The sequence below is a fragment of the Calypte anna genome, chromosome 2 (genome assembly GCF_003957555.1).
Source record: "Calypte anna isolate BGI_N300 chromosome 2, bCalAnn1_v1.p, whole genome shotgun sequence".
In the NCBI taxonomy this organism is placed as follows: Eukaryota; Metazoa; Chordata; class Aves; order Apodiformes; family Trochilidae; genus Calypte; species Calypte anna.
The window spans coordinates 9,989,553-10,002,764 of NC_044245.1; the positions used below are offsets into that span (position 1 = coordinate 9,989,553).

A 13,212-nucleotide genomic window follows, 5' to 3' on the forward strand; every position below is an offset into this window, starting at 1 on the left:
CAACTTTTGCCTTTAAATTCTATTATGGCCAACATTTTGCAGAGCATTACCAGTGATGCAGAAGACTATGCTCATAGTAAAGTTCTGCAGCTCAGCATATAAAATATGCTGATGATTTAACACCTCGCACAACCCAGCGTTCCCCACACGGGAGTCAAAAGCCAGGGTTCAGCTGGACTCACAAATACATCACCCTGAATCAAACAGAGCATCCTTAAATAGAGGCAGTCACTAACACACACTCATTACATTAATAAATTGCTCACTAATGGGAGCGGTGACAAGTAAGACGTGCACTTAGTGGCCCTGTTTGCAGTGTGCCCCTCTGTCTGAATGCCCGTTTTTCTCTGGGTTATATTCTAAAGGCTTCAAAGTGCATGAAGAAAATCTGCTCAGTGTTGTGAAATAAATCAAAGAGTGTCTGCTGAAAATTCCTAAAACGCTTCAGTCCTAATCTCCCGAACCAGAGAGTGGGCTTGCAGAATGCTCAACTTGCTTTTCAAAGAAGATCAAAGCAACACAAGCAACAATTAAAAACACGGGTGCAGGTGTGAGCATGCGCAGGGGCAGAGAGGACCTCTTTTTAGTCATCCCAGAATGCTAACGTTGACTTATCTAATCCTTACACATGGGATTTGAAAGGACAGGAGATGGTGTCTAAAAGGTAGACAAAAATTCTCCGTCTTTACACATAAAACACGTTTTATGAACATGCAACATCTTCTGAGATACACTCGTGTTAATTTTGAAAAGCTTCTTAGCCACTGTCTAATTAAACCAGCCTATAATTTCGTTGCTTAGTGATTCAAAGGTAAATTGCAATTGTGTATCTACCCTTCCTAGTGTTATTTAGCCTTTAAACAGCTTATCTAAGGCACAGCAGAGATTTTATTTGCCTGCTTCAACTTTTAAGCAGTATTGGTTGTCCCACCCAGGACTGCTCACTTCTACCTGCACTTACACAAGAAATGCTACTGCTAGTAAAGTCACACATAAACTGCTCCTGCTGGCAGGCGAGTGCCTGAGGGAGTGTGATGTGTACCATGGCAGGCACTACACCTCCAACCTGGGGGAGACTCAGCAGCCAACCTGCTGTTTCCCTGACAATATACTTTGTTTTCCCCTTCTCAAGATGGTATTTCACTTTGCAAACCAGAAAAGGGGATTTAAAAATAAATAAATAAATAAAAATAGAAGAAAGAAAAACAAAAAAAGCAGCTGTGGGAAAAAACTCTTCTAAGTTCACAAGATAAGGAAGGAATAAAACCCTGAATGAACTCTCTTGGCTGAACTGCGTTAGGATGAAAAATGCTTCTGCTAAATCTTGAAAATTCAGGTCAGTCTTGTTTATGTGAAGACATAAACCACTGACATTTTGAAAAGCATGTGAATTGAAGTGATATTTCAGTGTTCTCTCTGAATCATATTGGGCCACCAGGACTTCTTTTACCATCCAATTTTTTCCCTCTTCAAATTAAAAAATAAGATCACTTAAGCTGTAAGCAACAACATATTGGAGTATCATGCTTTAAACTCTAGTGGTACCAGCTGCAGAAATATTTCTTATTTTTAAAATACACCCAGTTAACCAAATAGATACTTAAGAACCATTTAACAGAAAAGAATAAAGTAGGTACAATTTTCAAAGCTATCTGCTCTTTTTTTTTCTTCATATTAATATGGGTTACATTATTCTCCAATGAGTATCAGAGAAGATGAGGAAAAACGTAATTGATGCTTTTCTGAGATCTAACTGATGTTAACCAAAACATGCATCATACCAGATATCCATTACATTTAACACAGCTCAACATAAGGAGATTTGGAAAATGCAAATAGGGCTCAATCCTACTTCTCTTCAAATCTGCATGAATAGTTTATTACACAGAGAACTAAGCTCAGTGATTCATTCTGATAAAATGCAACTTAGCAGCATCAAAACTGCCCGGGTATTTTGTCTGTCTATACTGGGGCCTCCTACTGCTGCCACTGAAACAAATAGCAAAATTCCCTTTCATTTCTGCAAGAGGAGAGCCAAGCCCTTAGAAACCTTTGTATTTAAGGAAAAACATTTTTTTTCTCCCATTCATAAGTATAGTTCCCTTGAAAAACCAATGGAAATATTTAAGAAGTCAGGTGGTTATGACTGGGCCCAAAGGTCAGGAACAAAGAATATTAATATAGTTTTGCTACTGAAAAGCTGAGCTGCATCTTCAAAGCGTTGTTGTTGTTTTGAAACAGAAAAATGACATTCTCAGATCTAACTAGGAAGATTTAAAAATATACATAAATCTAGGAAGCAGAAATGAAGCACACATTTCATTTAGTGTCTGGATTACAGATTCTTATTAAACAAACCAGAGCTCATTATAAAATCAATATCAACTTAACCACTATACTCCCAGGAGAAATGGAAAAAAGGTCACTCCAAGAAATTCAAACAATTTTCCTGCTGGAAGGGCACGATTTTAATTACAGATACTATTAATTAGAGTTGTCAGTATGAAGATTGTCCTGTTAATTATCACAAATTCAGTTTCAAGTGTGACTTTGGAACCTGGAGGGCTTTTCTAAAAATTAAGAATTCTTGTATTCACATTTAGTGGAAGGAAAAAACCCACAACTACCTATTGCTTCTGTGGTTGAAATAAGGCAACAGAAAACCACCTATTAAAACCAAACAAAAAACGTTTATAGCCACAGTCTCTTTAGTCAACAAAACTGATCTGACAAACTGCCCTTTATCCTGGAGGACATTAGTTTTTTTCCACTGGAAATGCTCTTGCTCTCATTCTCTTTTGCTTTGGAAGTCATTAAATTTAGACAAAGTAATTTAGGGATATTTTTTTTTTTTTCAGTAAACAATTTTTTCCACAAAAATGGAAACCATTCCCAAAGATGTTACAATAACATTCATGTTTATCCTTCTTTACTAAAATCTCCCTGAACCCTGCCTGTGGAGAAGTACTTAATACATTACATCTTTTAACACGTAAGAGGTGCAGGCTGACCTAAACTTTGTATGGAAATATGAGTTTATTTTCGTATGACTCTCAGCAGCCAATTTTAATCTATCTCAGCTCCAGAATACAGAAAGCCCATAATGTTTAGTCCTTGGTAGAACAGAAAGATAAAACAACACTTGACAGAAGAGTGCCATTAAGGAGACCCTATGGGTGCACCACCTACATACTACAGCAACAATATTTACACATTCTGGAATTCTTTTTCCTGGTCACACTCCAAATATTGTGAGATAGCAGATTAGGGCTTTGTGGTATCTAACCCAAACACATACATTACCACATCAGTAACACTGCAAGAAGGAAGTGCCATGATCTAAACAAAACCCAGGGAGATGCAGCGTCTCTACAACCAACACTTCTGAAACCGAAAGAGAAAGCCCGAGGTTTCTGATTCAGTTCAGGAAACCTAAGTGCAGTCCTCCCGTATTGCTGGGCACACATCTGCTACCATTGTTCTCCCAGAACCAGTCCTGGTTTACCTCCCCATCTATCAGCATTAGATTTCATTTTATCTGAATAATGGCAGAAGGTGCCAACAGATCGGGTCAAAGGCTCTTTTCATATCAGACTCTGAAGAAGTCGATTACTCAAAAAGAGAGACATCTTCAGATAACCGTGCAATCCATTCCTCATAAATGTTAAAGATTTTTCGTTATTAATAGTGGCAGAGGTGACAGATTATGGATATTAATGTTATTTTTCAGAGAATTTCAATTGCAAGGCCTTTTTTTTTTTTAATGCTTCTAATTAAGCACGAATTTATAGCAACTACCAGAATGGCCAAGATTAACACCCCAAAGTAAAAAAAGCTTCTACAGCGAATCCGCGGGAATATGAACGAAGTAGGGAGCCCGCGTCGGAAACAAACCCGCGCCCTCGGCGCCCAACACCAGAAGGGTCCCCCCGAGGTCTGCCCGGCACCTTGGTGGGACCGGCCCGGAGGAGGAAAGCTTGGTCCTTACCTGATAAGCTGCGGGGGCGTCGGAACCGGCGTCACCCCCCAAGGCCGAGAGCTTCTCCTTGAGGCGGTGGTGGGCGCGGTGGCGAAAGCAGTAGGCGACCCCCGACGCCACCAGGACCCCGGCGATGCAGGCGAGGGAGAGGAGGGTGAGGAGAAGGAATTTGGCGGACTCGGCCTCTTCCCCGCGCTGCGGGAGCGGCGGGACGTTGCTTTTCTGCAGGGGACAAGAGAGAGGCAGCGCCTGAGTTGCGCGGTCGCGGAGCAGCGCGGAGCTGCGCGGAGCGGGGGGGAAATCCCGCCGGGGGAAACACCCGGCTGCTCTAACTTTCATCCAAGGATAGAGGCAAACGGACGGGCAGTGACGGCACTGCTGACAGATCCCCCCCATCCCCTCCCCACCCGGCTGGCATTTAACTACTGACAAGCGAAGGCAGGCGCGCTGGCAGCGCGCAAGCACCGCGGAGACCCCCCCCCCGCTCCGCATCCAATCTCGCCCCCCACCTCGCCCCGCAGGACCACATCCAGGGTCAGGGACTGCGAGGGGAGTAGCGGGGGGAAAGCCGATTTTTTTTCTTGGCGTGGAAGAAAAAAAACCCACACAACAAACAATCAAAAAAACCCCCACAAAACCCAAAAACCACAAAACACGGAACAAAATAGGAAAAAAAAAAAAAAGTAGGTGGCAGTCCTTCCTATTGTCTGTTGTAGAAGGAAAAGGATTAAAAAAGCCTGATAGTTCCAAACTCCTCCAGATTACTATTATTTTTGAAGCAATAGGAGAGAATCCTTCTAGTGCATTTCACTTGTCTCCATGTGCTAAAAAGTTGTACAATAATTTCCCCTCATTAGCTTCATTATAAGCTATATTAGCAACAATTAAAAACGCAACATGAAAATGAAAAGACCAGGCGCGCAAATTGCAGCAAGACTCATTTGGCCTGCATTCCCCCTTTCACAATTACCAGGGAAATGAATTGAAAAGCACGCCCCTGCCTCTGTCCTGGTTGCTACAAGATGAGAACAATTAGCAAACTCCTTTCCACCACCTAATTTCGCGTGGTAACAAAATGGATTTTTCCCCATGAATGCCTACCCGGCCTATTCATTATCTCTCCTCTATTAGTAATTTTCTGCTCCGTATTCAGCTAGCCAGCTCTTAATTTCCTCCTGTCTTGCAGTGTACACAGTGGCTCTTATGTCAGGCCCGGTCCATTTTTATCTTGTAATCATAAAGGCCACCAAAGCAATTATCGCTGGTCTTGACTGTAAAAGCTTGTCATTAATTAGCCTCCTTGCCTTCAGTGCTGCGGATTAGCCGGGGCTGAGGCTGAGTAAATGGAAATGCAGGTTCAATAAGACTCCTGGATTTTCTTGCCTGGATGCGCCGAGCGGGGTGGAGGATTGCCGGGTTTGTAAACCCCGGGCGGCGGGGGGCGGGTGCCGAGCTCGCCGAGGCCAGGCATGTGCCGCCCGCCTCCGCGCCCGCGCAGCCACCGCCGCACCGGCCGCCTCCCCGCCTCTCCTCCTCCCCTCCCCTAAACCGCAGCCGGCCCCTCCCCCAAATCCCAACATCCACCAGGAAGACGGGGCTGCCAGCCCACCTACCCCCCTGCCTCCGCCTCTCGGCTCCCGCCTTGGCCCCGGAGGAGCAGTGGGGCCGCCTCACAGCCCCCCTCCCCCCGGCCCAACCTGGCACCTGTCCCGGCTGCAAGGGGTGGAAAGCGCCCTCGGCCCGCACCACTGTCCGCACTCCTCACTGGGCGGTGGATGGAGAGATAGGAGCGTGCAAAGGAGACCGGAGGGGCAGCACCGACGGCAGCCGTCGGCTGCTCGCAGCTCTCGGCACCGAGGGCCGGGAGGGTGAAGGGCTTCTGCGCTCTGCCATTAGCATCTTCGTGAAAGGCCGCGTCCCCTCGGGGCCAGAGGTCGCAATCTGCATCTAAATAGGCAGCTCCCGGTTCCCCCCTCCCCCCTCCCCTGAGCGCTGAGCCCCGGGACCTTAATCCGCCTCGCCGCGGGGTTTGGCCTCCCATCAGCGAGGCGGGGACAGGCCACCCCCTACCCCGATCTCCCGGACCCCCCGCGGGCCGGCCCCACTCCCCGGCCGCTCCCCAGCCTCGGACCCCGGCTGTGTCTGAGGGCATCGCCGCCGCCCAGAAGAAAGAGGCTGGCGGGCAGTTCCGCGCACTGCTCCTGAATCTCGTCTCTGCTTTCGCAAGCGCGGTTTTAAACGATTTTCCTTCTCCGGTTGCCGTGCGGAACAACCGCGCAAGCACCCGGGGAAAGAGCTCTCCGAGGGAAACAATGAACATCATGAGAGCAAAATGCTGTCAAATGCCCCGAGTAAATACGGGGAAGAGAATGAACATGCTTGCCTTTCTCCCCCTGTGGTTATAGTGATTTTTAGATGTTGCTTCCAACTTTGCCAGGTAGTTTTCCCTGCAAAGCTCAGGTTGCCGTCCTTTGCGGGAGGAGCTGCCTCCCTTCACAAAAGAAGCGTTCGCCGAGACACCCCGCATGTCCCCAGCGCCCGGCTGCACTCGGGAATGTGAAGCATGGGGCAGAGCCTGAAATCTTCCGTGGGGCGTTCAGCACTGTTTACACCTCGGTGAGCATCTTCCGTAGGCATCCACTGTATCGGTGTCCCTAGTGATGAGTTCCGGGCAGGCGAGGGCTTGCAAAACCCCTAAACGTCTCGGGGGCGAGCACCAGCGCCTGCCCCGTCCTTCCGTGCCCTGGGAACGGTTGGTGGCCCCGCCGCGGGAGGGTGAGGGCGGAGGGACACGGCCGGTGCCCGCCGCCCGCCGCCTGGGCGGCCCCAGCGGTGCCCGGCCACGTCGGATCGGCCGGTGGGGAAGGGAGACCGACCCTTTTCCCGGCTCCTTCCACCCTCTCGCTTCACGGGGAGCACCTCCGGAGCCGCTGCAGTCGGGGCCCGGAGGGTTCTCCTCTCTCCTCGCTGCCTTCGAGTGGGGTTGATGCCACCTCGGCAAGCCCTTGGGAAACATCCCGGCATCGGGGACTGCTGCTTGCTGCCCGACCGGGTAAATCGCCGGGTAAACCCAACTGTGAAGTCCCTGCCGCTCGGCTCCGGCTGCGGGTCCGGGTCCCGCACCAGCGTCTCTCCGTGCTCCAGCTGTTAGATACCCCGCAGAGGGCAGCGGGGACCGGCCCCCCCGAGCATACAACATCAGGAAACAGTCCCCACTGCTCCCCAATTCATTTGGATAAGCCTTCTGCCCTTTCATCATGTTTGATGTCTGACCAAACATCGAATTATGAAACGAGTAAAAATTAATCCGACGGGTTAGTTACCGGCTCCCTCCCTCTCTCAGCCCCCCACCACCTGCAGCCAGGAGCACAGTTTTCCCCACCTCACCTAAACCCCTGATTTTTCCCGGCAGTAAGGCCTCAGCCTGAAACGGAGCCCAGGGTTAATTAGAGGCGTCCTGTCAGACTTGACATGAAATTGAAAGAAAAATGTTTAAATATTTATGAATTTGACATTTACAGTAGGATGTCTTTTAAAGCAGAACAATTCTCCCTGTGCTGGTTGGGGCTGTCATGGTGCGTGTGCCTGAGGTGGAAGGGGAACAATAGCTGTTGCATAACAAGAAAAACAAATCACACACACAGGCTTAACAAATAAATAGACAACATAAATTACACAAAATTAAATACTAAACTCAGCTACATGTAACTATGCTTTTTTTAAACTTTATATAATGGAATATATTGACGTTCAACCAAACGATTTTCTCCATGGAAAATTGTGTAGTATCACAGAGTTTCAGTGAAAGAAAATCAACTAATTCCTAAATGGATGGCTTAGGAAGTTACTCTGAACACAGAGGATTCAGAGATGGTCAGCCAGTCTTTCCTTGCTTTGAAATGGGCCGGCCTGAGCTTAAATGCTAGGAGGCAAAGATTAACCCTGCTTCAGAACAACATTACACCTACACCCAACAGCATTTGCTTGAAGTACACCTTTTCTGCCAGTGTTTGTGGGGTTTGTATTTTTTTTAAAAGGGAAGAAAAAATGCTCAGGTTTGGATCTCATGTGGGCTTTCCCAGTTGTTTGAACACATTTTACATACACTCAAAAGTGAGTCAGTAACTAGAACAGCCATAATGCTGGAGTCAAATCACTGTTCTAATTAAGGAGCAGCATCCCATTCCACGGTGTCATCCCATGATGCAGCAGAACAGCCGACATTTCAAATGAATTCCAGGCAAATGTCAGTAAATATTTAATGTACGCTTTCATGTAAATAAGTTCTCACACCTATGCTGGAAGTGCAGGAGAAAGTCTTCATAAGAGGAGAGAGGAGCTCCCCATGCAGTGATGTGAAATCTCACCTTCCAGATGCCTCAGCAGAATTACACTTCATTATTTCCTTTAGGGCACAGGGCCTGATTCTGGTCCCTGCTGAAGCAAAACTCTAATTGAAGTAGGTTTTTCTTTCATTCCACAAATTCAAAGATATTCCTGATTTAAAAGTCAGTATGACAGCTTCTGCACCTGATCTCTTTCCAAAGCTGGAAAGGAAAAATTACTATGATTCATATTAAAACAACTTGACATTATAATTTCTTGCAATTTTTGCATATCTTGATTTTTACATTTGAATGAGAGAGTTTTGTATCTGAGCAATAATTAAAAAAATGCAGATTTCTTAGTAAACATGGGCAAAAAGATGAACTTCAGAATATAATTTGTTTTAAAATATTAGAATGCTAAAAAACTCAAGAGGTACTATTTTTAATTTGGAATTCACTATAGAATCTAATAAATGAGAGAAGTGAGGCGGAAATAATCATGTATTAATTCTGTGCATTACAAAATCTTTTCAGAAGCTATTATCAGAGCAAGAGGCATTGTGGTTTGGATTCAGGGTGGGAGAAATCCTTTGTGCAACTGAAAGCTATTGTTCCTCTGTGCAGATGAAATTGTACTTGCAAATCTGCCATTCAAGGAGGTAAAAAAGTGCCTAGGCAGAAGAAAAGAATTCTGCAAGAAAATCGCTATTCTTAAAAATAAACTTAACTAAAATAAGTTTTAGTTCACCAGGGTTCTTTAAGGGGATCCTTTGCTAATAATTGCAGCAGTGACGTTGAAATTAACCATAAAGGATATATGTATTATTTCCTTAATATAGAAAGCATGAAGAAAGGGGGTGTGTGGGTGTGTATGGAGATACAAATATAAAATATGTATTCATATATATATATATGTATATAAAAATACCTGTCTGTGTATGTATGCTCACTTACATAAAACTAAAATTAACTTCTAGTAATTTCCCTCCCTAAGGTTATCTGAGACATAGGTTGAGATTTACTATGCTGGTTAAGTTTTTATAGATTACTAGAAAACCAGAGAAACACTTTACATCAGGAAGAGCCTGGCTACCCTCATCCATTGCCAGAAAACATACAGGTAAGATTTTTTTTTTTCCTTCAGTAAAATAAAAAAGCAAACAGAAGGGAAAGCAGCATGTCTTGTAGTTTTGGTTCCTACTTCTCCTTCCCTACTTTGTGCTCCCTGTCAAGTTAGACTGGGGCAACATGGCCTGGGGATGTTCATACAGTGTTTCTTGTGTTCAGCATTGTGTTCCCAAGCTGTATGGTCCAGGATACTTGGTGGTGTTTTAAGGTACTATCTTTTGAGTTAGTAAAAGGTTTCTGTGGCTGCTGTCCTGTGCCTCCCTCTTCACACCCCCTTGGAAAGCTTGCCTGGATGACTTTCAGCAAACGCCAGTTCATCACCTGAAATGAGGTCAATTTAACGCTTTTACCAGGGAGGATGAAATCAGATGGGAAGGTACTTTTTGCTTCTTTTAGGGGTCGGAAAGATTAGACAAATCGACAAATACAAAAGGCAGATGGATTTCTGGGAACTGCAGCTTATTCAAATCACTGAGAAAGGTCACTGCAAGAGCCACAGATCTATTCATCTGTATGGGTACAATGATCTTTCCACAACCTTCAACACCACAAAGCACTCTGGAGCATCTCTATACCTTTTAGTAGGATTAATACCACGAACAAAGACTGAATACAATCAAGAATTCATCGAGTTCAAAGATCCCTTGATCAATGGCAGATATTTTCTTCTGGCTTCCTAAAGGCAAACAGAAGTGAAGTTTCTGGTTAGAGTTACAAGAAATTATAGCTATTATCCTGAGTGCCACTACAAGGTGATGCTGAAATGCCAAAATGTCCAAGAACCCTGAAGAAGTTTGTGGCGTGGAAGGAATAAGGTTGTGAAAGAGGAAATTTAAGGAGCTTCAAGATTTTCCAGAGGATTTTTAAAAATTATTTATTATTATTTTTTTTTAAAGTCAGCATTTAGTTAAAGAGTATGGCACAAATGCCTACAGCATCACTGAGACGCTGTAGTGATACCACACAACTCGGGAAACTGGACAGCCACATCCATGCCTGTGTAGAAGGTAAGGTGAGCCAGGGACTGAGACACACATCCCGTCCTGCCTGGAGCCACGCAGCGTGCTTCTGGGGTAGCAGCAAGAAGACCAGGGTGTGGAAACACTACAGTGAAGAAACTTCGATTCCCATCTCTGTGGACTCAGGAGCAATGAGAGGAAAGCAGCAGAATGGGAACACCAGGAAGGAGATTTCCTCCTCTACCCAGGCTTTGAAAGCCAGAGTGAAACAGATAACTAGAGACTTAGCAGGTCCAACTCACAAAGTGCCAGAGCCTTAGCCAAGAGGACCGTCAGCGATAGCCGAGATTAATCAAGTATCTTCAGCAAGCAAGAGAAAAACACAAGCCCGTAGTGCCAGCGCTGATCTAATGCTGATGCTGAAGGCTCATAATTTAGGGATTAGATAAAGCGCCCTTAAAAGCGAGTGCCAACAAGATAGCCGTCTCTGGGTAACACGCCGGCAGAAACCGAGCCCCGTCAGTGGAGCAGCCGCCCCGTCTCGCAGGGAGCGGGGCCGGGCCCCGCGGCTCTCCCGCTCGCGGATGGGGGGGGTTCCGGCGGCCGCCTCCACATGGGGGCCCGTCCTCGGGGCCCGTGAGCGGGCCGAGGGGAGAGGGAAAGGAACCCAGTCCCGCTGCCTCCTCCTGCCTCTCTGATGTCCGACGGCCCCGTGTCCTGGGGCATCCCCGGGGCATCGCTCGGCCGGAGCCGCCCGGGGCTTTGGAAGCCGCGGGGCAGGGAGGTGGAGAAGCGGCCCTCCCGCCGCCCGCGCTGCTTCCAGGAGACCCGGCCCGGCCTGGATCGACGGGGTGGGTGGCGGCAGCGGCTGCCCTCATCCCGCCCGCCCCCAGACTCCGCTCCTCCGCCCCACGTCGCGCACACGGCTCCCATGCCAGCCCTACTCGAAAGACGCCGCTCCCCACCCCTCCCTTCCTTTCCCTCCCGGTCCTCCGCCGCATTTACCTGCTGCCATGGCGCCGCAGCCGGCGTGCCTGGACGGGCTCCTCCCTGGGAGGGCTCCGCGCACCTCGGCGGGCTCTAGCAATCCTCCTCCGGTGCCAAAACTTCCCCCCTCCCATCCCCGCTCCCCACTCCCCTCCTCAGCGGAGACAAAGGCGGCGACAGGCACAGGCGCTCCTCGCAGCCCACAGTCGCCTCCCGGCGCGGCGGGGGGAGTCGGGGGGAGCCGGCGGCCCCAGGCGGCCCCGGCGGTCCCGGCGGGGCGCGGGCGAGGACAGAGGATGCTGGCGCGCCCCGGCGCTGCCCTCCTTATATCGGGCCGCTCGCAGCCCCTGCCGGCTGCCGCACATGGCCCATCCACCGGTTGCTATAGCGATGCCTCCCCTCCACATGTTGCTGGCAGCAATTGGCTAAGGAGGTCTGGGCTGTTCAGAAACCCTTCGCCGGAGTGAGGCGGTGAGTGGACACGGGCTGTGTCACTCATTTGGAAAAGCTGTTTGGGGTTTCTGTTGTGGATGGGGGGGGATAGGGGGTGGAGAGGCGTGGGGGTTGCTTGGGTTTGGGGTTTTTTTTGTTGAATTTTTTTTTTGCTTCCAAAAATAATTTTTTTTTGTACCACTTTTACAAGATGGGAGCGGAGCCTAGAACAATGACGGAAAGCCAAAATAAAATCAAACAAGTACAGCAAGGAAAACCTATAGATCATTTGCATGACAATACACCAAAGGAGCATGTAACGTTTCTTCCTGAAAAGACTTTCCAAAACCTACAACCTACCACGGTGCCAAGCAAAGAAGGTCCAAACTTTTCCCCTTCACCAAATAACACACGGAATTACGAAGAAGCAGCATGCTGCAACCTGCCATGGGACAGTGGCAGAGCACAGGATTAATCACGGCAAGGCCTGCTGAGAGCGGGTGCGGTGCCGGGGGAAGCGAGCGGAGCTGCGCTTTGCCCGGCGCTGCACAGTCCTAACTCCGAGTTAAAGCCGCGTTTCCGCACAGCTGCCTGAGGCAGCACCGACCCTTACAACGAAACGGACCCCGCAGTCTTTCTCCACCTCCCTCAAATTAACGCAAGCCGCCAGCAAACACGCTGCGGGGGCACCTTCGAAGTACCTGCCCACGGAATGTCCCGGCTGCGGGAGCGGGACAAGAAAGAACGAGGAGTGGGGGTGGGGGGTGAGGCTGCCGAGTACAGATGAGGGTCCTTGGGAGGCCCCTTCAACCACTCCCACCTTGGTGAAGCACCCTTCCGCCTCCTTCTCCTCATAGTTTCTCGTTGCCCCTCCGGCAGGGGATGGCAGGCAGGGCACAGCTGGCCTCCTCTGGCCGCAGGAAAGGCACCCTGCCTCCCATCCCCATCCACCCACCCTTCCCCATCCTCATCCCTGTCCCCTCCGTAGTACTCCGCCTCTGTGCCCCCGCCTCCCCTGGGTCGGGCGTTGGCAGCCCGTGCGCTCCCCCCCACACCCTGGGCAAACCCCTCCGGAGCCGAGAGAGATCCAAATCAGGGAAGGGGAGCTGCTCCCTCTCCGTGGGGACACCATGCCCCACTCTCCAGCCACGGGGCGGCTCCGGCTCCGGCGGGACGGTGCGAGGCAGGTGGGATGGGAAGGGATGGACGGGGCGGACCGGACCGCCCCTTTCCCCACACCCTCGTAGCCGGCTGCAGCCCGGCCTTTGCCTTCCCGGCGGGAACGGACGGCTGGGGCATCCTGCGGCTTTCCCGGTGACACTGCTGCAGCCCCATGTAGCTTTCCTTTTTTACCCTGGTATTTCCCCTCCCCACCCCCCCACACACTATTTTCTCACAA

The 13,212-nt window shown here is 48.9% G+C and overlaps 1 protein-coding gene across 1 annotated transcript in view; it reads right to left on the minus strand.

Annotated features, from left to right (window-relative positions):
- Positions 1–13,212, minus strand: part of PTPRN2 (protein tyrosine phosphatase receptor type N2) — a 622,484-nt gene that overhangs the window by 101,655 nt on the left and 507,617 nt on the right. The window contains exon 14 of the mRNA XM_030445109.1: positions 3,989–4,201. Within this exon, the coding sequence (XP_030300969.1) occupies positions 3,989–4,201 (213 nt within the window). The remainder of the gene's footprint in view (positions 1–3,988; positions 4,202–13,212) is intronic.